At 46.8% G+C, this 26230-nt stretch overlaps 2 protein-coding genes across 3 annotated transcripts; one reads left to right on the forward strand and one right to left on the reverse strand.

Annotated features, from left to right (window-relative positions):
- Positions 1-1983: 1983 nt before the first annotated feature.
- Positions 1984-25810, reverse strand: LOC118076544 (synergin gamma-like). Of its 2 annotated transcripts, XM_060269403.1 has the most exons (7): positions 25596-25810; positions 23170-23224; positions 17576-17672; positions 15944-16104; positions 13727-13840; positions 3926-4034; positions 1984-2527 (listed from the first exon to the last, which is right to left on the reverse strand). In XM_060269403.1, the coding sequence occupies exons 2-6, from the start codon at positions 23218-23220 to the stop codon at positions 3975-3977; spliced, it is 483 nt and encodes a 160-aa protein (XP_060125386.1). In that variant the 5' UTR covers positions 23221-23224; positions 25596-25810; the 3' UTR covers positions 1984-2527; positions 3926-3974. The 2 variants fall into 2 exon arrangements, with proteins under 2 accessions (XP_060125386.1, XP_060125385.1); XM_060269402.1 differs by lacking the exons at positions 1984-2527; positions 3926-4034 and adding an exon at positions 10221-12749.
- Positions 9946-10521, forward strand: DUSP18 (dual specificity phosphatase 18). Its single transcript, XM_035099383.1, has one exon. The coding sequence runs from the start codon at positions 9955-9957 to the stop codon at positions 10519-10521; it is 567 nt and encodes a 188-aa protein (XP_034955274.1). The 5' UTR covers positions 9946-9954.
- Positions 25811-26230: the final 420 nt, after the last annotated feature.

Below are 26230 nucleotides of genomic sequence, written 5' to 3' on the forward strand. Positions count from 1 at the left end.
TCAGTATGAGAGTCCAGGCTCCCTGCCGCACTTGGGGTGCAGAAGTGTGGTGAAAGAGTCATTCGCAGCCACCTAGAATAGTAAGTGGTCACCATCTCCTTGGCCACTCTGGGCTCCTTTCAGAGCAAGGGCAGGATAAACTTCCTTTGCAAATACAGTACTGTTGAACCTCGGTTGTCGAACGTAATCCGTTCTGGAAGACTGTCCAACTTCCAAAATGTTTGATAATTGAGGTGCAATTGCTGGTCAGCAAAATCCATAGAAAAAATGGAGAAATGTGCCTCGGAAGCCATTCGACTTCTGAGGCGCATTCAAAAACGGAAGCATTCACTTCTGGGTTGTCGGCATTTGAAAGCCGAAACGCTCGACTTCTGAAGCATTCAACAACCGAGGTTCACATGAAACACACATCTAAACTGTGCTAAAGTGTCACTCCATCCAGTCGACGCCTGACTCTGCATTTTCTCACAGAGTTTTACAATTATGCAAAACAGAGGTGTGGTAAAACGTGTATGTGGACATCTGCCACTACCGATGTTGGGGTCTCATCAGAGAATCCTTTGCTAAAGCTGCATCCTACGGGTCAGGTAGCACAATGTACCTGGAGCTATCCATGGTCCTGACTGCTGATCCCCAGAGAATGCCATGGCAGAGTCAGCAAACTTGCCCTGCCCTGACTTGTTATGTCTGGGCTTACTTCCACCTGAATCCGTCCAACTCAGCCTGCTCACCCCTTGTGAGCCCCAAGTCCCAGCTACAGGATTGATGCAGGAGCTGAAGGCCGGTCGGAAGAAACAACTGCAGGAGGGGTCACTGTTGCTTACAGTAAGGGGACAAGGTGGAAAGGAGGTTGGCACAGAGCAAATGTGCCAGCAAAGCCCATTCAGCCCCGGTGTCTTTAATAGAGGATTAGACAGATTCATAGAGGATAAGCCTATCAACAGCTACTATCCACAATGACTATAGTCTGCCTCCATGGTCAGACGCAGTAATGCTTCTGAGTATCCGCTGCTGGAAGCCACAGGAGAGGACAGGGCTCCTGTGATTGGGTCCTGCTTGACTGTGAGAACAGGATGCTATACTAGATGGCTCATTGGGCTTATCTAGTGAACTTTGCTTCTTGTTTTATTTGGCACATGCCGACCTGCGCACTGCTTTTCCCCCTCCTGGCAAGCAACAATGGCCCACCTGCCAGGCTCAGTTAGGTCTGATCTGGGAGCACCGGGAGCTAGGACAAGTCAGGAGCAACAACCATTATAGTTCTGGGGATAGGACTTCAAACCTGCAAGTGAGTTGGTGCCTCATAGTTGTGGCCACCATATCTCCAGTCACCCAGGTCTTGCACATTCCTTTCTTTCTGGATGATCAAAGGACAGGAAGAGACTTCACCCAGAATGATGCCGAAAACAGACAAGTCTTTAGCAAGAACACTGCAGGCAAGGTTTGTGCCTAGTACAGGCATTAGCAGAATGAATTGTCAGGCACTAAGAGGCAATTTGCAGTCAGTCCTGGTGCTGTCTTTTAGTGTGAACTTGAGCCAGGATATCCATAAGCTGGTGGGAGGCACCTGAGAGAACAGAACCATTACTAGAAGGCAGTCAGCTGTCCAGTTTTCTGTGCATGTGTGTGAGACGCACACACAAAAATGTGTATTTCCCCCCTTGGTCACAGGCTTACCTTAGGCAAGTCACTATTTCTCTCTCAGCCTTAGTCAATCAACTATCTGTAAACAGGGATTAACAGGTTGTGGAGAACCAAAAGACCAGGACCAGTCCAATACATTATGCCGCTTGAGGCAGAGCAGCCTGGTGCCCCCTCCCGCCCCAGATCAAGTTGCAAAGCGTCCAAGGCCAAACTGAGATGTTTTAGCACCTGAGATAATAAATCCAAACCAACCCACAAGCACCTTTCCCCCTTCCTGGCAGTAAGAATACAATAATAATAAATGGGTCAATAGCTAACAATTTGCTACTTTCCCATAACACCCAAAATCTGCTGCTGCATTTTGGACCTGCAAAAAGACTGTAAAGCCCTCTGATCATCAAAAAAAACCACCCACCCCTATTCAATTAAAGGGACAACAGAAATAATTGTGCCACATGAATGCCGTGAAGGCCTTGTATTAACTTTAATTCCATTATCCTAATGAGACAAGCCAGCAGGAAAGCCTACGGGGCGGTGGGGGAGACGCATGTGTCTTTTTCACTATGATTTTCTGTGCCAAGTGGAACCATGAAGCCACTCTTCTAGCTCATGGTCACTCAAGTTACCTAAGCCTGTTTTGCTGTGGCAGGCTCAGATTTCTCCATCCTGTGCCTTCCTTGGCCTTTGTTAGCTCTGGCAGTGTAAAGTTTGAGGTGTGGGCTTTGAGCAAGGCCCTCTGGTCAATCTTCTCCAGCATTCTCTGGTAGTGGCCATATTCCTTCTTCCAGCGGTTCATCTTCTTCTGCTGGTCATGCGAAAACTTCTTCATCATCTGGTCAAAGAGATTGCCCATCTTCCTTTTGCTGTCTTCAATGTGCTTGAGCTTTAATAAATTGTTCAGGGAAGCAACTGTTAGCAAAGTCACTTAAATAAACACAGAGTCCAGAGAGAAAAGTCTTACGGTAATAACACTCTAAGCAAGCTGAACCAAACCAGTGCATAATCTGAGGATTAAGGAACAGTGAGGTTCTGTCTTTCTCCATTCATGGCAAAGAGACATATAACCAAACATACAGAAGGAAAAGCCCTACAAACTACTCAGCCAATCAGAGCATGTGTGTGAAGTTCATGCCACTCTACCTGGTCAGAAGCGGGTTTGTTGTGCCCGGACAGAAAATAGAGTTGTGTAACCTAGGGATGCATTCAGGCGTGAGAAATATTGCATTAGTTTTGCTGATTATAATGCTAACACTCCTTTTCCGTTTTCTAATGCTCCTTTAATGTTGCAGTAGCTGCTGTGTTATGGAACTGTGGCTTTTTGACTGATACACCAGCAAATCATGCTAAATTTCATTCACACCAATGGGCATGACATGGCACAACCATGCATGTCACCTGCCAAGTTGCAGGGAACCAGGCAGAGGGCCTTCTCGGTGGTGGCGCCCACCCTGTGGAACACCCTCCCATCAGATGTCAAAGAGAAAAACAGCTACCAGATTTTTAGAAGACATCTGAAGGCAGCCCTGTTTAGGGAGGCTTTTAATGTTTAATAGATTATTTTATTTCATTTTTCTGTTGTAAGCCGCCCAGAGTGGCTGGGGAAACCCAACCAGATGGGCAGGGTATAAATAATAAATTATTATTATTATTATTATTATTATTATTATTATTATTATTACCATTAACCCCCCCCCCCCCGCCCTTTCCACATGTGTGTGCTTCTATTTCCCCCATGAAAAAAGCAGGAAAAACCTGTATGCCAGTATACTACCCCAAATTTCATTGCTTTACTCCCACAATTTTCCAGGTAAACTGGGGGCTGCAAACACATTTTCGGGGACTCAAAAAACATGGAAACAAAATGCCCAATATGCACTGCATTCCATTAGTTTTCCAGAAGTGGCTTTTTCGTTGTATGAAAGCTCAAATATAATGCTGAAATTAACTGTTAGGGAAGCGCTGGGGAAATGGGATAAACCTCTGGGCGAATGCAGCCAAAGTATTCCTGGTTCGGGAGCCATGTGGAGCTCTTTCCCCCTCCACAACTCCGCTCATTCCTGTGGATGGAGTTGATTTGCAAGGACATTGTGTGCACAGAACGTCTTCTTCTTCCATTGACACAAAGGGAGCTTCTTGAACATAAAAGAGATAGAGGTATACAAACAAGTTCCCGGATACACGATAGCTATTTGGCTCACCAGCCTAAAGAAACATTCTCTTGCATTTGAAATGTAACACAAGCAGGAGGGCTCAGGTAAGGAGGTTCAATAGCGAGATGTACCTTGACTTCATGCACTCGCTGGACACTGATGTTGTCACGAATGATCACCTTAGAAAGATGACTCTTGGGTAAAAACCTCTTTAAAACGGCTTCGCTGCCACTGATCAAACTGCACGGGGGGAAAGCGCCTGGTTAGAACCGCATTTGCCTATTGCCTCCCCCCAAAATTAAGAAAGCCTGTTGTGTAAATACCACCAATTTAGGAATTTCCACCTGCAGGCCTAGCACTTTTTTATTTCTTACATTTATATACCTCAAGGAGCTAAAGGTAGTACACATGGTTCTCCTTACTCCCGATTTTACCATCACAACAACCCTGTGAGGTAGGTTAGGCTGAGAGACAGCAACTGGCCTGCAGTCAGTGAGCTTCATCATGGCTGAGTGAGGATTCGAACCCTGGTCTCCCAGGTCATAGTCTGGCACTATAACCATTACACCACACTGGCTCTTCACACTGGTACATTCTAGGAGCTAGGAGGAGGTTGAACCGCACGCAAGTTAATTTTCCATTAGTCATTTTCTCCTGCTCACTGGATGAAGGCTTAAATATTATGTTATGGAAGATTTGAATGTGTTTTTATCTTTTTCCTGCAACACTGATATAGCTGCCTTCTTATTTTTGTACGCCTCTTGGGGGGGGGACAAATAAAGATTTAAAGATTTGTTGTTGTTGTTGTTTAGTCGTGTCCGACTCTTCGTGACCCCATGGACCAGAGCACTCCTGTTTTGCACTGCCTCCCGCAGTTTGGCTCATGTTTGTAGCTTCGAGAACACTGTCCAACCATCTCGTCCTCTGTCATCCCCTTCTCCTATTTATTTAATGATTTAAATAAATAAATAAATAAATTTAAATTTAAATAAATAAATAAATAAGGCAGTCCCCTGGTTTGAACCTTACCCTTCTAACCAGCTGACCTAAAGAAAGGTCAGGCCTTCTTTCTTTCTTAGTCTCAGGCCCTCTGCAATATCTGAATGATATTTATGCTGATATATGTTGCATGGTTATTGTAAGGATTTCAAGAGCATATGCAAAGTGCTCAGTATATATGGTACACAGGGAGATCTGTTTCTGGGTCACTAGTTTTTTTGTTTTAACCAAAAGCAACTGCTATAGGCATGACAGAGAATATTATTTTCTACATACACATAATATAAAACTTTATATTTGTGGAAAGACCCAACAAAAAAAAACCCAACACCAACCCTCTTTCCTCTTCTTTCAACAAAAAAACTCTGAGCATTTGCTCAGAGATGCTGAGCCAGGGACTGCCTTGCAACCCCTAAAGGAGACACATAAGCAAGCTTTATATTTGAGGAACAACAAATAAACCCTTCTTCCCTCATGAAACAAAAGAACTCTGCAAATGCTCAGAGGCACGTCAGTGGGGCTGTCTTGCGACCCCTGAACATGGCATGCAATTCATGCAGACACAAAGGTGGGAAACGAAACAAAGCCTCTTCCCTCTTCTGTCAGGGAACGAAAGAACTCTGCACATGTTCAGGGGCCCTTCATCGGGACTGCCTCGCATGTGAAATATTTACATTTGCGAAAGAGGGACCCACCCCCCAAAAAGCTCCTGATTGAGAGGGGAGGGTGTCACGAGTGAAGCCCCTACCCTACCTCCCTGTGCCCTGGTTGTGGGGGGGGGGGCTTGACCCGCTCCACCCACCCATCCACCCACCCCCTTTACCTGAAAAGCACCAGCACTTGGCCTCCGACGTGGGGCTGGAAGAAAGTGACCACGGCCGGAGGGGCGTCCTCGGGCCTCACCGCCTCCATGGCGCCGCCCCTGGCCGGGGACTGGACCGGACTGCGCTCAGCCATGGCTGAGCAATGCCGCCCCGCGGGAAGGAGCGGCGGGTCACAATGGGATCGGGCGTTCAGAGTTGCCCTGGAAACCGGCCCCGGGGCTTAGAAGGGCTCAATGCCTTCTCGTTGCCGCGGCCGCCGCTGCTTCTGAAGCAGGAGGACGAGGAGGACGAGGGGGCACCGCAGGAAGCGTCTGGGGGTGGGCGGTGGGTAAGGAGAGCTCCCCGTCGCCAGGTCGAGAAGGGTTTTTGGTGGGGCGAGCGGGATGCGAAGGAAGCGCTGCGAAAGAATCCATCCCCAAACTAAGGGAAGGATGGGGGGGGGGGGGAAACCTCCATGTCCAAAGGCAGTCTATCTCTGAATGGCCATAACAGCATAAGGAGAGCCTGCTATATCCTGCCATCTAGACCAGCATCCTCTTCTCACAGTGGCCAACCTGAGGCCTGAGTGGGAAGCAGGATCTGAGCACAAGAGCACTCTCCTGCGGGTTTTCCAGAAGCATTTCTGTCTCTGATTGTGGAGGCACAGCAGAGCCATTGTGGCAAGTAGCCATCAACAGCCCTCTCCCCCATGAATTTGTTTGATCCTCTTCTAAGTCGGGTCGCCATCGCTGCCTCCTGCAGCAGGGAGTTCCATAGTTTGTGCTGTGTGAAGAGGTCGTTTCTCAACCTTTACCAACTATACAATGCCCTTTCTGATGGGAGACGGCCAGAATTGTACACGGCATCCTAAATGTGGCCGCATCCTAGATTTGTATATTTGGCATTACGATATGGGCAGTTTTGTTTCCAGTTCCTTTCCCAATGTTCCCTGGCATGGGATTTGCCTTTTTCAAAGCTGCCATATATGGGGTTGACATCTTCGTCCAGCTACCTGCTATGACCCCAAAGTGTTGCTCCTAGGCTGGTTCAAACCAGAGGAGGATTTAGAGGAGAGTGATCAGTTCGCCCACACTGGGCGCCTAGCCAAGAGGGTGCTGAAGGAGCCCCTGCAACAGTGACTTAGAATGGAAGATGAGAGGCAGGACGGCACCGAATTTTGGCATTGCACAGGGCACTGCTAAAATTTGAACACACCCCCCCCAAGTCCACCACTGTTCAGACCCCATGATTACTGTTATATATGTGCCCATTCACTCAGTTTGGAGAGGGTCCCTTTGCAATCTCTCTCTCTCTTTTTAACAACCCTGCTGAGCAGGTCTGCAAACTTTGCCATCTCACTGTTCTGGCATATCAATTTCTGAGCCTTGACAGGATTTGGAGAAGGGTTGTAGCTCAGTAGCATACCACCATTTCAGCCCCTGGCATCTCCAGGTGGGATTGCAAAAATCCTTGCCAGAAACCCTGGAGAAGGGGAGCAGAAGGGCCATTTAGCCTGGAACCTTGAACTCGAAATGAGGCCTTAAATTTTGACACTTAATTCACAGAAACAGAGAAGCGCAGAATGCTGATTTCTAGGTACTGTAGTTAAGAAGGTGCAAGGCTCCTGATGCAAATTTGCATGTGCTAATTTATACACATAGAGGCACAAATGTACAGGTCTGAGCAAATTCAAAGATGGTGAGGGTAATCAAAATAGCAACCATGCTTTTAAAGGGTTGCATCCAACTAGGATGCAATTCATGAGGATTTGTGGTCATAAACAATCCTGCTTTTGCATCTCCAGAAGCTTTGGCGTGGTCTCACTGTTTCATTTCCCAAAGGGTGCATATCCTGTAAGTTCCTGCTGGTAACTTTTCATACCACAAATGTTCCAAGTCGTTATCCTTCCCTCCCTCCCACTTTTATTTGTACCGGTATTACGCACTATACATTTAAAGCAGTATTGTTCCACTTTAAATAGTCATCATGGCTCCAACCCTCCAAGAACTGGAGTTTGTTAAGGGTGCGTCAAGCTAGGGCTGGCTACAAAGAATTTCATTTGAAATAGCTCCAAGTTTTCAATGTCTTTTTCTCCTTCTAGACATTATTGAAAGACTATGATGTTCAAGGAGCAAACGACTTCCTGAATCAGTGTGACTGGGGGCCACAGTAGATGCCGGTGGTGTTTGACCAGGAATATATACAGGTACAGGCAAAGAGGACTCACAAATTGCTACTGTTTTCCCTGGTAACTTTGGCAAGATTTGCAATATTTTTATATAATGGCATATATCCCTCTAGACCAGGCATCCCCAAACTTCGGCCCTCCAGATGTTTTGGACTACAATTCCCATCTTCCCTGACCACTGGTCCTGTTAGCTAGGGATCATGGGAGTTGAGGGCCAAAACATCTGGAGGGCCGCAGTTTGGGGTTGCCTGCTCTAAACATTGTGGGACTCCAACCTCCAACAGTCCTCAGCCAACAGAGCTAATTGCCAGTGTTGATGGGAGTTGTAGTCCAACAATATTTGGAGATCTGCAGGTTCCTCCAGCCCTGTTCTCTGCAAGGGAAACCAGAAAAATTGGCAGGTATTTTTTAATTATTCAGTGCCTTCACATCTTTAATCCTAACGCTTTACGAATAATTCCCAACATTGAGCGATAGCCAGTATTACAGTATTACGTATTTTTCTAGAAAATGAGGTGCTAAGAGCTCACCAATAATTTCTCCCTTGTTCTCTGGGAGGTAACAAAAACAAAAACCCTGGCGATAGCCACTGCTGGATATTGCAATTCAGTTTGCCTTTTTCCTCATTTTCTATTTTTCCTAAAATTTATACTTTTCAGATTTATACATTTCACTGATTTTACAATCCTTTTGACATTTCAAAGCTTGACTTCCTTCCCCCTCTTTCTGCAGTTCCTTAAATTTATTTTTAATATCTTCTGCATATCCAAATTAACTTAATTTGCTCATTTATTCATCTTCTTTAAATATACAGTGGTACCTTGGTTCTCGAACTTAATCCGTTCCGGGAGTCCGCTCGACTCCCAAAACCGTTCGAAAACCAAGGCACAGCTTCCGATTGGCTGCAGTAGCTACCTGCACTCATTCGGAAGTCACGGAAGCCGCGTTCGGACATTCGGCTTCCAATAAATGTTCACAAACCAGAACACTCACTTCTGGGTTTGCGGCATTCGGGAGCCGGTTTGTTTGGGAGCCAAGCCATTTGAGTACCAAGGTACCACTGTATACCCTTATGAAACTGCAGGTTAGTACAATAATCCTGCCAGTGTTTTTATCTGTTTACAATATATCTGTAAATATTTAATAAACCATTTCCATTCTTTTATAAAAAGTTTGTTATCTTGATTTATTTTTCTGGTAGGTTTCTGCATATTTCTGCATATTTGATACAAAAACTTAATGGATTCAAAAACTTATGGAATATTCTCTGCACTTGTTGATCTGGTTCTTTTTTAATCGTTTACAATACACGTTAATTTTGTTGTTGTTTATTTGTTAACTGTGAGGTGACTGAGGCACAATTTTGTGGAGGGGTGGCACACTGCTAAAACTGACGGTGAGCAGAGGTGTTGGGGTCTGGGGCTGCAGGCGGTCGAAGAGCTGCAACTATTTTTGCAGTAGGGTCCCCCTCTCTCCCGCGTCTAGCCTTGGCAAGCTGGCTTCTTGATGCCTTCCAGTGAAAGCGTGAACAGTTACAGTAAGTGGAAAGGATGCTACCAATTTATACTAAAGCAATCTTGTTATCTTGATTTCTTATTCTTCCGGTCAGTTTTGCCATTGCTACATATTCCATAAGTTTTTGTATCCATTCTTCCTTTGCTGGGACTTCTTCTTTCCATATTTGGGCAAGTAACATTCTTGCCGCTGAAGTCGCATACGGTGGTGCCTCGCTAGATGAATTTAATTCGTTCCACGGGTATTTTCTTATAACGAAAAATTCGTCTAGCGAATCCCATAGGAATGCATTGAATTTTTTAATTTTATTTTTTTGCCCATAGGAACGCATTAATTGAATTTCAATGCATTCCTATGGGAAACCGCGATTCGCCAGACGAATTTTTCGTAAAATGAATTCGTCTAGCAAGGCAACCTCCGCTAGAAAAAAACTTTCGTTAAGCGGAAATTTCGTTAAGCAGGGCATTTGTTAAGCGAGGCACCACTGTACATGAATAAGTTTCTATACAATTTAGGTAGTTCTGTCTCTTATAATTCCCAAGAGCTTCTGGTTCCTTTTCCCTCATTGTCTAACTGGAAGCCTCATTTGCCTCCCTAAAGCCTAGCGAGCAAGAATGATGCTTCCTGTTGTAGCTGATGTCTAAAGTTCGCCTTGATGAACGCAGCATTTGGAACCATCCCTATCCTACTCAGGCACCCGTCTGTCTACGGCCTTTCCCGGATCACGAACAGCCTGTTCCTCAGTAATGGCGAGGCCGCCAACAACAAGCACTTCCTCTACGCCAACCAGATCACCACAGTTATCAATGTTTCGGTGGAGGTGGTCAACACTTACTTCCCAGACATTTACTACATCCACGTCCCCATAACAGACTCCCCCTCGTCCCGCCTTTTGGACTTCTTCGACCCCGTAGCCGATAAGATCCGCACCGTGGAATCAAACCAAGGCCGGACGCTAGTGCACTGCGCTGCGGGTGTCAGCCGATCCTCCGCTCTGTGTATCGCCTACCTAATGAAATACCACTCGATGTCTCTGGCAAACGCCCACGCCTGGGTCAAGTGCTGCCGGCCCATCGTCCGGCCCAACAACGGCTTTTGGCAGCAGCTCATCCAGTACGAGCAGAAACTCTTTGGGAAAACCAGCGTCAAGATGGTCCAGTCCCCGCTGGGGGTGATTCCTGACCTCTACGAAAACGAAGTCAGGGTCATGATAGCCTTGTGACAATTACAGAACTCGCGCCCTCTGGGAGAAGGGGGCTCAGCGGAGCTTAACGAACCCCGACGCTATCTTTACTAAGTGTGAAATTTCCCCCAACTCTGTCCACTGCAGAGCCCTATTGCCTGACGAAGAAGAAGGGCGGGGATTGTCGATAAGGGGGTGCTCTGTGTGCATGCGTGTGCCTTTTTCTTTTCTATACATAAAAGCGACAAAAAATGGAAAAAACAAACAAAGCCTAGGCAAGCTCAGTTTGTGACTCCTTTGCGTCTCGTTCCAAAATAACAAAGCCTTCAGTGGAGTGGGAGATATTTTCTTTTGGGAAACACCCATTGTTGCAGCAAAGCAGGACTCTAGTGCCTAGGGTTACCAGACCGATTCTAGGGGGACGGGGTCCCTTGCCCCCTACCCAGTCATTTTCTTCTGAAGGATGCTGGTGGCGCTGTGGTCTAAACCACTGAGCCTCTTGGGCTTCCCAATCAGGAGGCCGGCGGTTCGAATTCCCGCAACGGAGTGAGCTCCTGTTGCTCTGTCCCAGATCCTGCCAACCTAGCAGTTCGAAAGCACACCAGTGTGAGTAAAAAAAATAGCTACCACTGCAGCGGGAAGGTAAACAGTGTTTCCGTGCGCTCTGGTTTCTGTCACATTGTTCCTGTGTGGGAGCGGTTTAGTCCTGCTGGCCACAAGACCTGGAAAGCTATCTGTGGACAAACGGTGGCTCCCTTGTCCTGAAAGTGAGATGAGCGCCGCAACCCCATATTCGCCTTTGACTGGACTTAACCGTCCAGGGCTCCTTTACCTTTTTTACCTTTAATTTTATTCTGGGGGCACAGCACCCTCAATATTCCTCTGCCCCCCCTTCCTGCTTCCCTCCCTCAGTCTCCTGCCTCCCCCCAGCTGGGCGCCACCCTCTGTTTCTGGCTTGCCTCCAAGAGGAGCAAGGGGGCACATGTGAGTGTGCAGCATGTCTGTCCCCTGCCTGGCTGCCCACCCCTCCTTTACCCACTTCCTTCCTTGCTTGCTTGCTTCCTCTGTATGGCTTGGCATGGAGCTGCCCAGCAGGAGCACACAGGCAGGCAGGCAGGCTAGCAGAACTAGTATTAGGTTCATCAATTGACTTGCACACAGAGCACCTATATTAATAAAATTGAACAATATGTTTAATTAGTAAAATAAAAGACTACTTGCATTTTACAGTATTTCCTTAAGCCTCTTTACCCTCACCTTATTTCAGGCTACGGACCTGCATTAAGACTTTATTTGGCGATACTGGTTGCAAATGCCATGCTACGTACTTACCCAAGGGCAAGGCTAATTCAATTCAGTAGGCCCAAAGTAAGATGGCATAAAATTGGCAATGGAGCAAAGATACCAGGGATGTAAATCGTGGCTGCCCGGGTCAGGTCTCACACTGCTAAGCCCTAGTCCAGCCTGGTGACCACCAGAAATTTTAAACTACAATTCCCATCACTCTCAGCCAGCAGCATGGCCGTATGATTCTGGAGCTGATGGGAGTTGTAGTGTCAAACTTCTGTTGGTCACCAGGCTGATAATATTTTTTTATTAATTTTCAATTACCATGCAATAACAGCCTCATTATAACAATACCAAATTATAATACAATTGCTAATACCAATCATTCAAATACTGTACCAAATTATATATTGTAGTCCAAAACATCTAGCAGACATTTGGCTGGGTGGGCAAAACGGTCATAGCAGATCCAAAAATAGCAGGTCACTTGAGGTAGAAGCTTCCCCAACAACATCAATCGTGCAAAAAGGTTCTGCGTAGTCCCACTGATGCTCACAGGGCTGAACCACCACTGATTTAGTCTGGATGCAAACCCAGAATCCAGATAGAGAAGTGCTCGGAACAAATTAGAAAACAGGTTGTTCCTGGGCACATTTTAAAGCATCCTACAAAAACAAGATAAAGGCTGGTTTCGGGCTATCTTGTTTTGTCTCTCCAAAGATACTTCCCACCACCAATGAAGCCTTGGGAGACGATTCTGTAGCCTTCCAAAAGTCTCTCTTTGTTTCTCCAGATCTTCTTAACCTCCAAAGAAACTGACGACTGGAGTACATTCAGAAAGTTGGAAGGGGGGGGGGGAGAGCAAAGAATCACGTCCCTCCTGGCAGAGTGGCATCCACACAGTTCAGCCAGAAATTGGCACAGTTGGCGTGATAACAGCTACCTTCGTACATAATAGGACCTGAGTTTCCAGAACTCACCTGAGAAGGCAAAGAAAAATAAACAAGGCCTTTTCGGTCATGGCTCCCTGTCTGCAGGATACCCGTCCCAGTGTGATCCACCTGAAACCTTCCTTAAGATCTTTTCAACACCAATTACAGAATTGTGTTTTCCCCAAGGCGTCTCTTAGACTAAGATGACGTTTTGTTATTAGTGGCTGTTAAGGGGGTCCTTCTGTTTTCATGCTGTATTGCATTTGTATTGCATACGCCTAGCACCTCTGTTGTTCAGCTTTCAGTAAATGCTTGAACACCTGAGATGTGAGTTTTCAGGACCCAACGTATTCCTCCAACCGTAATGTTTCAACTGTTTTTAATCCTGAATTTTAAGCTGATGTAACCCACCCTGGGACCTGCCAGTGAAGGGAAGGCAATAAATTTAACAACAACGACTATTATGGTCATTTTTTAATGTGGATAAAGGCAAAGGTAAAGGACCCCTGGACGGTTAAGTCCAGTCAAAGGCGACTATGGGGTGTGGCGCTCATCTCGCTTTCAGGCCGAGGGAGCCGGCGTTTGTCCACAGACAGCTTTCTGGGTCATGTGGCCAGCATAAATAAACCGATTCTGGTGCAATGGGACACTGTGACGGAATCCAGAGCACACAGAAATGCCGTTTACCTTCCCGCCACAGCTGTACCTATTTATCTACTTGCACTGGTGTGCTTACAAACTGCAAGGTTGCATAGCTGTCAACCCTCCCTTTTTTTGCAGGAAACTCCCTTATTCCAAGCCACAGCTGTCAACCTTCCCTTTTTTTGCTGGGAATTCCCTTATTCCAGCACCGTTTCCCGCTGCTATCCTGGATTGTTAGATATACCGTAGATATACCATGGCTGAGTGGGGATTCGAACCCTGCTCTCCTAGGTCCCTAGTCTGGCACTTTTAACACCAGCATCTAGAGGTCCACAGATTCCCCGTTCCGTGTGTGAAACAAATTTAAAAATGAAGAAGCTCACCTGGGGCTCCCGCTTCACCTCAGTTAGGCACACCCCACAGACTGCTTCGGGTGCTAAGTCAGAAGCTGACAAGCGTGAGTCACTTTCACCAGATGGCTCCAGCAGGTTAACATTCTGTAAGCAAAGTCAACCGGGGGGGGGGCACCCAAAGTGTCAGTGCCTGGCTTTCTCTGCCCCACAGCCCAAATCAGAAACCCCAGGCACTTGGTCAAGGATCAGAACTCTGAAGAAGCATGCTGCCAGTCAGAGTAAGGAATGCTGAGAGAGATTGTGAAGAAGGTTAGCTCAGTAGTTGAGCACCTGCTTTGCATGCCGAAGGTCCCAGGTTCAATCCCCACCATCTCCAGGTAGGGCTGAGAAAGACTCCCCGCCTGAAACCCTGGAGAGCTGCTGCCAGTCAGTGTAGACAGCACTGAGCTCGATGGACCAAGAGTCTGATTCAGCACAGTGAATGGCTGCAGCTCAGTGGCAGAACACCTGCTTTGCATGCAGAAGGTCCTGGGTTCAATATCAGAATTTCCAGGTTGGTTTGGGAATGTCCCCTGCCTGAAACCCTGGAGAGCCGCTGCCAGTCAGTGTGGACAATACTGAGGTAGATGGACCAATGGTCTTAAGAGAATAAGCTCAGTAGTAGAGTGCTTGCCTTGCTTGCAGAAGGCCTCAGGTTCAATCCCTGGAAGCATCTCACAAGTTGGGTTGGGATTATCCCCTTGCCTGAAACCCTGGAGAGCCGCTGCCAGTCAGTGTGGACAATACTGAGGTAGATGGACCAATGGTCTTAAGAGAATAAGCTCAGTAGTAGAGTGCTTGCCTTGCCTGCAGAAGGCCTCAGGTTCAATCCCTGGAAGCATCTCACAAGTTGGGTTGGGAATATCCCCTTGCCTGAAATCCTGGAGAGCTGCTGCCAGTCAGTGTGGGCAATACTGAGCTAGACAGACCAATATTTTAATGGAAGGCCAGGTACACACTGGCAGCGGAAGGGGTGTGTGATGGGTGTCGTCCGCCCCGCGTGTCATCCCTGAGGGGGGTGACATCGCCATCCCGCCCCCCTGGGACGCTTGCTACGGATGGCGCCACTGCCCTGGGACGCTCGCCATTCGCCCCGCTCCTGGGTGCACAGCATGTGTGCCACTCTGGGTGCCAGAGCAGCTAGCTCTGCCTCTGCATGTACCCAGAAGAACAGAATGATCAGATGATGCGGACATTCCTGAGCTGGGTGGCCCAGTTCCATTTGACAGCTTCCTAGCTTCCTAAGGGACAAATAAATAAGCTGCTGCTTATTTCACCGCCGGAAGGATGACACCATTTCCCAGAGTGCCATTGACCAAGCCTTGAATAAACGATAAATTGCAAGAACTCAGGCCAAAAGAAGATGGGTTTCAAATAAATCTTCACTAGATTTTATTGATGTGATGCGGAGTTTAAATAGGAATCAATCCCAATACTGAAGGCAAATAAAGGTAAATTCCAGTAAAAATCAGGACAAGGCCCTGTTTCGACTATTCTTTGTCAGCTGGAATATTGAGAAATTTGAAATAAATCTTAGAATAATTCTCCTTATAATAAAAATACATTCAGATCTCTAAACATAAAGTTTTATCATATGTAAAAGACAGAGACTATGTTTAAATGCACATAACAGGTATATCTGTGAGTAACTAACCTTACATCAAACTTACATTCTGTTTTCTAAATAGTTAAATTGCTTATAATGTACAAAAATAGCTTCTCTGTGCTTTAAATGATAAACCATCTTAAAATAATAATCCTTATTTCAGGAATACTTGTAATTTTCTAAAGACAAAGTTATATTGCTTATAATAAACAGAGGTAGCTTACCAAAGATTCACAGGTCAAAGTGTACCAATTTTGGCCTGAGTTCTTGCAATTTATCGTTTATTTCTGGACTTTCTCAAGAACTCCAATTTCTACTGCTATTGACCAAGCCTCAGCAAGCCCAATAAAGACAGACTCTCCAAGTGTCCCAGTTTTGACAGTCCCGGATTTACAGAAGCCATCCCAGTTTCGGGTTGGGTCCCAGAACGCCCTGCTGTTCCTTAGGATGTCCCTGTTTTCATCGGAGAATTGTTGGAGGGTATGTAAACAAGCTGCCATAAGAGAGAAAACCCACCAAATAAACTGAGCAGAGGGAGAGGTGGGGTCAGCGCCAACCTTTGCCTCCGGGTGTTCTTGACGCAACCGCTAAGACCTCCTTACCAGCATCTGAAATGCAGAATGGCCAAAGACGAGAAAGGACAGGAGGTTGTTCCAAGCCAGCTCCACCTTGCGCAGGCAATGCAGCAGTGCTTCGCTCTCCGCTCTCCGAGCCTTCATCCCTTCTTCCAAGCGCTTGGAGACCCGGTACACTTCCGACAACCCTGGATGCAAAAAGAAAAAAGAAACAGCAAGGAAAGTCGTCCTCTACAGCTCTTGGGATATAGATTGGCATGTGCACAAGCATAAACCAGTGGAGTGGAGTTACTTAGGAACTAGTGAGGGAGGGTATCACCTCTGGGGGTTCAAGTCACATCTTGCAAGCATTGCTGCAACAGCCACTTCCCAAAGGCCACTGTTTTGTGGGTGTGATCCAGCTGCATACCGGCAAATTTAGGCTGCCAGTGGCTTATCTAGGCTAGCATCCTGCTCTCACAGTGGGCAACCAGATGCACAAGAAACCTCTCTCCTCCTGCACAGTGGTGTAGCATTGGGAAGGGGCTACAGGGGCGGTTGCAAATTTGTTAGGGGCGCAAAATTTCAGCACTTGGTGCTGTCTTAATACAGCTGTGCAGAAAGGTATAGGATCCCTGGACAATTATGTCCAGTCAAAGGCAACTATGGGGTTGCGGCGCTCATCTTGCTTTCAGGCCAAGGGAGCCAGCGTTTGTACACAGACAGCTTTCCAGGTCATGTGACCAGCATGACTAAACCACTTCTGGCGCAACGGGACACTGTGATGGAAACCAGTGCATGGAAACGCTGTTTACCAGGCATCCCCAAACTACGGCCCTGCAGATGTTTTGGCCTAGCTAACAGGACCAGTGGTGAGGGAAGATGGGAATTGTAGTCCAAAACATCTGGAGGGCCGAAGTTTGGGGGTGCCTGCTGTTTACTTTCCCACTGCAGCGGTACCTATTTATCTACTTGCAGTGGTGTGCTTTTGAACTGCTAGGTTGACAGGAGCTGGGACAGAGCAATGGCAGCTCACTCCGTTGTGGGGATTCGAACCACCGACCTTCTCATTGGCAAGCCCAAGAGGCTCAGTGGTTTAGACCACAGCACCACCCGCGTCCCTTTTTTCTTCTTCTTACAGCTGTGCACTTCCCTGGCTGGGCTCTGTTGAAAATGGCTTCTCCATACGAACCAGGAAATGACCTCTCCAGCCAATGGCAATGACTCTTCTTATCTCTACAGCTACAATCTCCTGGGTGGCGCAAATGCAGTTGAATTTGTATGCATCTTCCATCCGTTTCCATCCATTTCCCTCTCTTCCCTCCACATTGCCCCGGGCCTTGGCAACCCACGCTACGTCACTGCTCCTGAGCTTCCCAGCAGCTGTTATTCAGAGGCATTTTGGTCTCCAACCGTGAAGGCAGAGCATGCCATTTGTTAGCCTTTTCCAAGAACTTGTCTAATGTTTTTTAAACTTATCCAGGTTTCTCAGCCCCCACTGCCTTCCGTGGCAGCGAGTTCCATAGCTGTGTGAAGAAGTACTGCCTTTTGTCTGTCTCGAACCTTCCAACATTCAGCTTCACTAAATGCCCCCCCCCCAAGTTCCGGAAAAGGGAGACCGATAGGCAGCAGAGGTTGTGACGCTGGGCTTTTTTTTATAGGCACAAATCCATACCATACCCAGGATATAGGCAGTCCCTGGTGCAGACAGCAGCACTTCGCTGCACACAGATGGGTGACTGATGCCCGCGAGGATTTCATTGGCATTGCTGAATACCTGCAGGGGAAAGAGGGAGAGAGACTGTAACAAACGTCCTGGGGGGTGTTCATCTCTGCACACCAGAGCTGGGTCACTAACAACAGCAAACTCTGAAGCACAGGCAGTCGTCACAGCAATCCGAACACCAAAACCCCTAAGACAATGCGACAAAAGACCCCGAGTAAAGAGCTTCTGGGATAAGATTTATAATGAGTTGAAGAAAGTGTTTAAAAACACGTTTGTTAAGAACCCAGAGGCCTTTTTACTCGGAATTACAAGGAAAGAATTGCCAAAGAAGGGTGTTACTTTTTTTTCTGTATGCCACAGCAGCAGCTAGAATTGTATTAGCAAGGAATTGGAAATCTGAAGATCTACCTACGGTGGATGACTGGCAGATGAAGCTGATAGAATTTATGGAACTGTCTGAACTGACTGTGAGAGTCCGAGATCGGGGAGAAGAGACGGTGGAAGGAGACTGGAAGAAATGTAAGATTTATCTAGAGAAATATAAGATTAGAATTGGACAATAAGGGAAGTGGATACTCAAAGATGCTGAAGAAGCATTAAGCGTTTGTGAGAAGGAAATAAGTCTCAAATGTAAAATAATTATTGAAAACATTTATTATAGCTATATTAGAAGAAGAAATAGATAAAGAAGTAGAGAGTGTTGCAATGGACAGGAATAGAAACGTGGAGGGGGGGAAGGAGGAAGTCGGCAGGGTAAGATACATATTGGATTAAATGTTAAAGAATTGTTTTTCTGTTTTTTCTTGGTTTTTGCTCTTTAATTTTGTCTTCTTTTCTTTAAGCTTTTTGTATTTTTGTATTTTGTTCTTTTTCTATTTGTTACAAAATCAATAAAAAATATTTATATATAAAAAAGACAATGCGACAAAAGTGAGCTTTTGAACCATGCAGACATTAGAGTTTCAATAGAAAGTCAGCTTTCTCCCTCATTCCTGCATTGCTTAATATCCAACCCAATGAAGAGTTCTGCTGAACTCAGAAGCTTGCTAGCTATTGCATGATGTTTTGCTTTTAAAAATAAAGGTGTTTTTTTGCTTTTTTTCTCCCCAAAATAAAAGTGGCAGTTTTAACCCTTAGCCCTTAGCCCTTAGCCACACATGCTAATACCCTACCCCTGCCTCCTCTTCCTCTATTTCGGGTGCTTCCAAACAGCCGCTGTTTTAGCAGTGGATCAAACATGCACATCAACAGATTCAGCTTGTGCTACTGAAGTGAACTCTGGTGCACCAAACTCTCTTCTGCCCCAAAATAAAAAATTGCACTTTTCGCAGTAAGGAAAGTGATGGGGAAATGCACGCGGCAAGAATTGCTTGCTGTAACGTCTTATAACCACCCCACCAAAAAAATCAGAATGAACGCATTGCCTAGAAGCAATTTAGGGGCACTTTTCTCTAAGAGAAGTTAAATCTGCCTCATTCCCTTCAGGCAACTGCCTTGAGGGCTAGAAGGTTTGCCAAAAGTGCGCAAAGCAATGAAGGTGGGATGTGTTTTTTTGATTTGTAAAGCTAGCTAGTTTCTGCACTCTCAGACACCCTCCTCCATTCTCTGTTCAGTCAAGAAAGATGCATTATCAGAATTCAAATGCTCATCCCAGCCAGACGAAAACACTCAAGGAGTTTGCAGAGCGGGTGTTTGTGTGACCAATGGAGAGTCCTGAGTAGACCAGATGAAGAAGTTACATGTTTCACAGGTGTACTGAGCCTGGAAATTCTGGTGCATCCCTGTGTGCTCAAAGGAGCTTTCAAGGCTCTACGGACTGTGCAGAATAACTGAACCAGAGCATTCAAAGAGGGAGGAGCAGCCATGGCTCAATGGCAGAGCACACATTTTGCCAGCACTACAGACCACACTGTGTTTAGTCTGTGGTACCCCCAGTTGAAAGGACCCCAGGAAGCAAGTGATCGGAAGGACCTCTCTCTCTCTGCCAGAGATCCTGGAAAGGAAAGCCGCTGCCAATCAGGAGCATTCAGCTAGATGGACCAATGGTCAGGGTCAACATTAGGCAGACTGAGACGCTCATGGAGAGGAGTGTGTCTTGGGAAGAGTCTCAAGGGCCAGGTGAAGAGGACTTGAGGGCCACACCACTTGAGCCAGTGTGGTATAGTGGTTAAGAGCGATGGACTTGTAATCTGGTGAACTGGGTTCGTGTCCCCACTCCTCCACATGCACCTTGGGCTAGTCACACTTCTCTGAAGTCTCTCAGCCCCACTCACCTCACAGAGTGTTTGTTGTGGGGGAGGAGGGGAAAGGAGAATGTTAACCGCTTTGAGACTCCTTCGGGTAATGATAAAGCAAGATATCAAATCCAAACTCTTCTTCTTAGCCGCCCAGGGTGGCTGGGGAGACTCAGCCAGATGGGCAGGGTATAAATAATAATTATAATTATAATTATAATTATAATTATAATTATAATTATAATTATAATTATATTATTATTATTATTATTATTATTATTATTATTATTATTATTATTCAGCCCCTGATCCAGCCAATCATTTGGGAAGAGCAAATATTTAGCCAGAGAAGAGTCGGAAAAGCAGTTTTGTCCTGGTTGCATCTGTGGAATGTGCAGGAATTAAAGAGAGATTTGAGGAAGGCTTTTCAAAAGTCCTTTTCGTAGGGCTGCAGGCACACCAAAAATTACTATTTATCCAATCCTTCGGTTCCCAAACCATAAGATGATCCATGTCTTCTCTCCCTCCAGGCCGACGCTTGCCACAGAGAAGGAAAAACAATAAACTTTTCAAACCAGAACCTGAGAGCGAAAAGCTAAGTTATGCAACACATAAAGAACACTTCCTTGAAGGTCGCTGAGTCCCCAAGAGAATTGAAAAGAATCAAAGGGCTGACCCACATACGCCAGTGCAATGACTAAGTTCAACCAGCAGAGGGGGGAAGATGCCAAACAGACAGCCAGGCAGTAAAAAATAATAATCCTGCAATCAGCATTTTAAAGGTTTTTTTGGTCCCAGAAGACTGATGGAGTGGAGAAAGTGACAAAGGACAGGAACGAGGAACGCAAAACAGGACATAGGTTTAACTTGTAAGAATAGGAGAGAAGAAAGGCTCAAAACTGGCCATAAGCCACATCAGGCTAAAAGGACCCCTGGACAGTTAAGTCCAGTCAAAGGCGACTATGGGGTTGCGGTGCTCATCTCGCCTGTCTGTTTGTCTACAGACAGCTTTCTGGGTCATGTGGCCAGCAGGACTAAAAAAACTGCTTCTGGCGCAACGGAACACTGACAGAAACCAGAGCGCACGGAAACGCCGTTTACCTTCCCGCTACAGCAGTACCTACTTATCTAGTTGCACTGCCGTGCTTTCGAACTGCTAGGTTGGTAGGAGCTGGGACAGAGCAACGGGAGCTCACCCCGTCGCAGGGATTCGAACTGCTGACCTTCCGATCGGCAAGCCCAAGAGGCTCAGTGGTTTAGAACACAGCGCCACCTGGGTCCCATACCTCCAGCTGTGTCCCCCCAGCTGCTTTGGACTACAACTTCCATCAGCCTCCGTCTGCACAGATGACGAGGGTGCTGTTTATTGATTACCTGTATAGGCTTTTGCTGTTGTTTTCCTGGGTCTCTTCTAAGGGTTATTGTATGGATTTTATTGTAATGTATTGGTGGTTTCGTCTGACGTTATGCTTTGTGTTCTAAGTCGTTTAGAGCAGGGGTGTCAAACTCAAATTCATCGGGGGCCGCACCAGCAGTTTGGTCACCCTCAAGGGGCCGGTTGTATCTGTAGGACTATGTGTCCACTCTTTATTGTCACTGCATTCAATTATTACTGTTTTTTTGTAATAATGTAAGTAATAACTAGCTCTGAAAGCAGAAACATAGTCAGAATAATGGCAAGTAGATATTTAAATGTACAATTATTGTACAATTTATTGAAAAATGATTTTTGGTAACTGCACTGGGTGGTGGAGGCTCGCTAGGGTTTCATGCAGGACCTTTGCAGAGCTACTGGTACCTGGAGATGCTGGGGTCCTTCTGCATGCAGGACAGATGTTCTGCCAGTGAGCCACCACCCTTCACCAAAGGGACTGGCTGAGGTTGACTCACTGGAGCTGCTCTCCTGGTTCCAGGGTTTAAGAGCCAGAAGTATAAAGCAGCATCCTATGTTTCTGAGGAGAGGGAGAGGGAGGGGAGGGGAGGGAGGGAGGAAGGAAGAAAGGAAGAAAAGAGGGAGTGGGAGGGAGAGAGGAAGGAAGGAAGGAAAGAGGGGAGAGAAAGAAGAGTAGGAAATAAGGAAGGGAATAAAGAAGGAAAGAAAAAGAAAGAGGGAGAGAAGACGGAAAGGGAGAAAGAAGGAAGGAAGTAGAGGGAAAGAAAGAATAAGAATGAGGGAGAGGAAGAAAGATGGGAATGACGGAAGAAAGAAAGGAAGGAAGTAAGGAAGAAAGAAAGAAAGAAAAGAGGGAGCAGGAGGGAGAGAGGAAGGAAAGAGGTGAGAGAAAGAAGAATTGGAAAGAAGGAATAAAGAAGGAAAGAAAAAGAAAGAGGGAGAGAAGACAGAGATAAAGAAGGAAGGAAGGAGAGGGAAAGAAAGAATAAGAACGAGAGAGAGGAAGAAAGAAAGGGAAGGGGGGGTCGCCGCCTTGATTCAGCACCAGTAAAGAGCGCGAAGGGACCCAGGGGCAAAAAGCATTTCCCGTGCAGCGTGAGGCAGCGGGTGTCCGTTTTAGGAGAAGTGCGTAAAGCCTCAGAGTTGCACGTTCGTGAGCCTGAGCCGCTGCTGAGCTCACGTTCATGAGGCTGAGCCGCGGCAGGAGGAGGAGGAGGAGAGGCAAGAGGAGGAAGAGGCGGCGGCTTGCCGTGTCGGTGCCCGGCAGCGCCGTGCGGAGAGTCCCGAGCCTCTGGGACACAGCAGTGCTCTGTAGCACTTTGAATCCTCCTCCTCCACGCGGCGCTGCTGGGTGCTTTGTCTGTGCTTCAGCAGCAGCAGCAGCAGCAGCCGTTTCCAGGCGCCGAGCCGTGGCAGGAGGAGGAGGATTCAAAGTGCTACAGAGCACTGCTGCGTTGCAGAGGCTCGGGACTCTCCGTGCGGTGCTGCCGGGTGCTGACCCGGCAAGCTGCCTCCTCCTTCTCCTGCTGTGGCTTGGGGCGCTCCACGCAGTGCTACTCCGGCTGCCTTTCTATCCCCCTCCCGGCCCCAGCTGTTTGTCGGCGCTTTGTCAGCATGGCGCTTCAGCAGCAAGGTCCCGCACTCGGCGGGTCACATGACGAGGTCTGGCAGGCCGGATTTGGCACCCGTGGTTTAGAGGCTCTTTATGCAGAAAGCAGTTAATCAATTGAATAAATAGTTGCCCGAAGGAGCTGGAGGGCACCAACTTAGTTCCACAGGGTGGGGAGAAGATATGCCTCTGCTTATAGTGGCAGATCAGTCACCATACCTCGGAAGGCAGCATACTAGCAAATTCAGAAGTGCAGAGCTCCTTCATTATAGTTATGAGAACATTGTGGCTAATAGCCACCAGTAGCCTTACCTTATGGATTTGCTGCAAGCATCTCATCAGATGGGCAGCCTCAGAGTTCATCAGCCTTGACAGGAATGAGGAAGAAGTTAAGAGTAATGTAAACTGTAAGTGGTGGTGGGGTTTCACCGACCATTGCCCCTCTTCCTCCTGCCTCTGGTCATGGGCAGATTAACATAAAATAAGTGTAGCAACCGAATCTTTCCCCATTACTTTGTGACCATGCTTTGCCTGCTATATTTCTGGGTGTCATGCATCTGTTGAAGACACTGGAGGAGTATGAGTTGTAGCTCATAGAATCATAGAGTTGGAAGAGACCACAAGGGCCATCCAGTCCAACCCCCTGCCAAGAAGGAAACACCATCAAAGCATTCCTGGGAGATGGCTGTCAAGCCTCCGCTTAAAGACCTCCAAAGAAGGAGACTCCACCACACTTCTTGGCAGCAAATTCCACTGTCGAACAGCTCTTATTGTCAGGAAGTTCTTCCTAATGTTTAGGTAGAATCTTCTTTCTTGTAGTTTGAATCCATTGCTCCGTGTCCGCTTCTCTGGAGCAGCAGAAAACAATCTTTCACCCTCCTCTATATGACATCCTTTTATATATTTGAACATGGCTATCATATCACCCCTTAACCTTCTCTTCTCCAGGCTAAACATACCCAGCTCCCTAAGCCGTTCCTCATAAGGCATTGTTTCCAAGCCTTTGACCATTTTGGTTGCCCTCTTCTGGACACGTTCCAGTTTGTCAGTATCCTTCTTGAACTGTGGTGCCCAGAACTGGACACAGTACTCCAGGTGAGGTCTGACCAGAGCAGAATACCGTGGTACTATTACTTCCCTTGATCTAGACACTATACTTCTATTGATGCAGCCCAGAATTGCATTGGCTTTTTTAGCTGCTGCATCACACTGTTGACTCATGTCAAGTTTGTGGTCTACCAAGACTCCTAGATCCTTTTCACATGTACTACTCAGTGGTAGAGCATCTGCCCTGCATGCTCTGCCACTTTTAAAACCATAAGGACTAGAACCTTATGTATTTTTCGTTCCATAAGACACACTTTTTTCCTCCTAAAAAGTAAGATGAAATGTCTGTGCGTCTTATGGCGTGAATGTGTGGTCCCTGGAGCCGAATTGCCCGGGGGCTAAAGGTACATTGTGCTTTTTTTTCTTTAAAGAAAGAGCTAAAGGCTAACAAGAGGGAATGAGCGCTTTGAAAGGAACCCGCTCAGCAGCTGAATGCAAGAGATCAGGGAGGGAGATAAGAGAGCTAGCTCCCTTCCTGGCCCCTCCCGGCCCCTTGCCCAGGCCTCAATTCTTGTCTGCAGAGGGAGACATATGACTGGCTGATTAGATTATCTGTCTGGAAACCGTCGAAATGGGTCCCTTTCCTAGAGAAGCTGCAGAGTTGAACCCCATAAAAACAGGATTTTTTCCCTTTGCAAGGAAACTCAGCAACTTTGAGCTGATCCTAAAAAAATGGAGCTTTCCCCCTTTGCAAAAGAAGCTTCCTCAAATATTTAATGGGGGGGCAAAGGCACCTAGGCCTCTAGGAGTTGGCTGCTATGCCTAGGGCAATTCAAGAAAGCAAATTTTTTTTATTGTTTTCCTCTAAAAAACTAGGTGCGTCCTATGGTCGGGTGCGTCCTATGGAGGGAAAAATACAGTGCTACATTTTTAGGGGAAGGGCGGTAGCTGAATGGTAGAGCATCCGCTTTGCATGCAGAAGGTCCTAGGTTCAAACCCCAAGGGCATCTCTCGGTAGGGCTGGGAATGTCCCCTGTCTGAAACCCTGGAGAGTTGCTGCTGTCAGTCAGTGTAGACAATGCTAAGCTAGATGGACCAGTACTTTAATGAAAGGCCATGTACCCAGAAGAACAGAATGATCAGATGATCTGGTTTTCCTGCAATGAAAAGAGTCCACTGGTACGTTTAAGACGGCACCTGACAAAGCAGGCAGAGGTCCACAGCCACTAATTCCCGCTGTTTGCAGCAGACACCCAGCTGAAAGGTGTGCTTTCCCCTCGCTTCTAAACAGCCTCGCTGCTAACTTCACACCTGAGTGTTTAATGCAGCCTGCGCTCAACCAGATGTTTTGGCCTGCCGTTCTCATCATAATCCCTGCCCAAGGGCTGGTGTGCACTGCAGTCCAAAACATCTGGAGAGCACTAGGTTGGGGAAGGCTGATTTAATTCTTCCACACCCAAAGGGGATAGCTTTCTCGGTTGCCAAAATGCAGGGCTTACTGCTTTTTTTTAAAAAAATAAATAAACAGACTATTAAGCACAGCTTCATGGGTTTTGAGCACACCACACATCCTTATATTGCTCTGAATTTCTCTCTCCAGCAACACACACACACACCTGTCACTCCACCTCAAAACAAAACCCACAGCTTTTTAAAACTCCTGTCAAGTAGGAGGGAAGCCTTTGACCTACCTGGAGTGACAGGTAACTCCTCTGCAGCTGGAATTCAAAGGTGTTTTCTGGATGAGATATGTGGGCAAGCAAACGACTTTATTCCTTCCTCCAAAGGAAAAGTACTGAACAGGAACCTGGCTGATTCCTTACCTTCTACAGGAAGTTTGCTTTGTGCCACTCCAGAGTCAGCTGACAAACTCTGGATTCTGAGCAGGCAAGTTTTCCCACCTGAGCTCAATGTACCGTAATCTCCTGCAGCTCTCAGGCGCATTGCAGAGTGAGAGTTCACAAGGCGCCAGGTTTGCCACAACTCAATAAATTCATTCCTCTCGGCATAGCTACCAAGTTTTCCCTTTTCTCGCGAGGAAGCCTATTCAGCATAAGGGAAAATCCCTTTAAAAAAGGGATAACTTGGCAGCTATGCCTCTCGGTAAATTAAGGATAGATCCACACCATAAATTTAAAGCACAAGACTTCTCCCAAACAAATTCTGGGAACTGTCGTTTGTTCAAGGTGTCGGAAACACTAGCTCTGCGAGGAAACTACCGTTCACAGGCTTCTGATTGGGGGGGGGGAGGGAGGGAATCACGTGTCTGTTGAATAACTGGAACACTTTAAAACACAATGTAGTGTTTAAGGCTGCATTCTTAACT

The sequence above is a fragment of the Zootoca vivipara genome, chromosome 17 (genome assembly GCF_963506605.1).
Source record: "Zootoca vivipara chromosome 17, rZooViv1.1, whole genome shotgun sequence".
Lineage (NCBI taxonomy): Eukaryota > Metazoa > Chordata > Lepidosauria > Squamata > Lacertidae > Zootoca > Zootoca vivipara.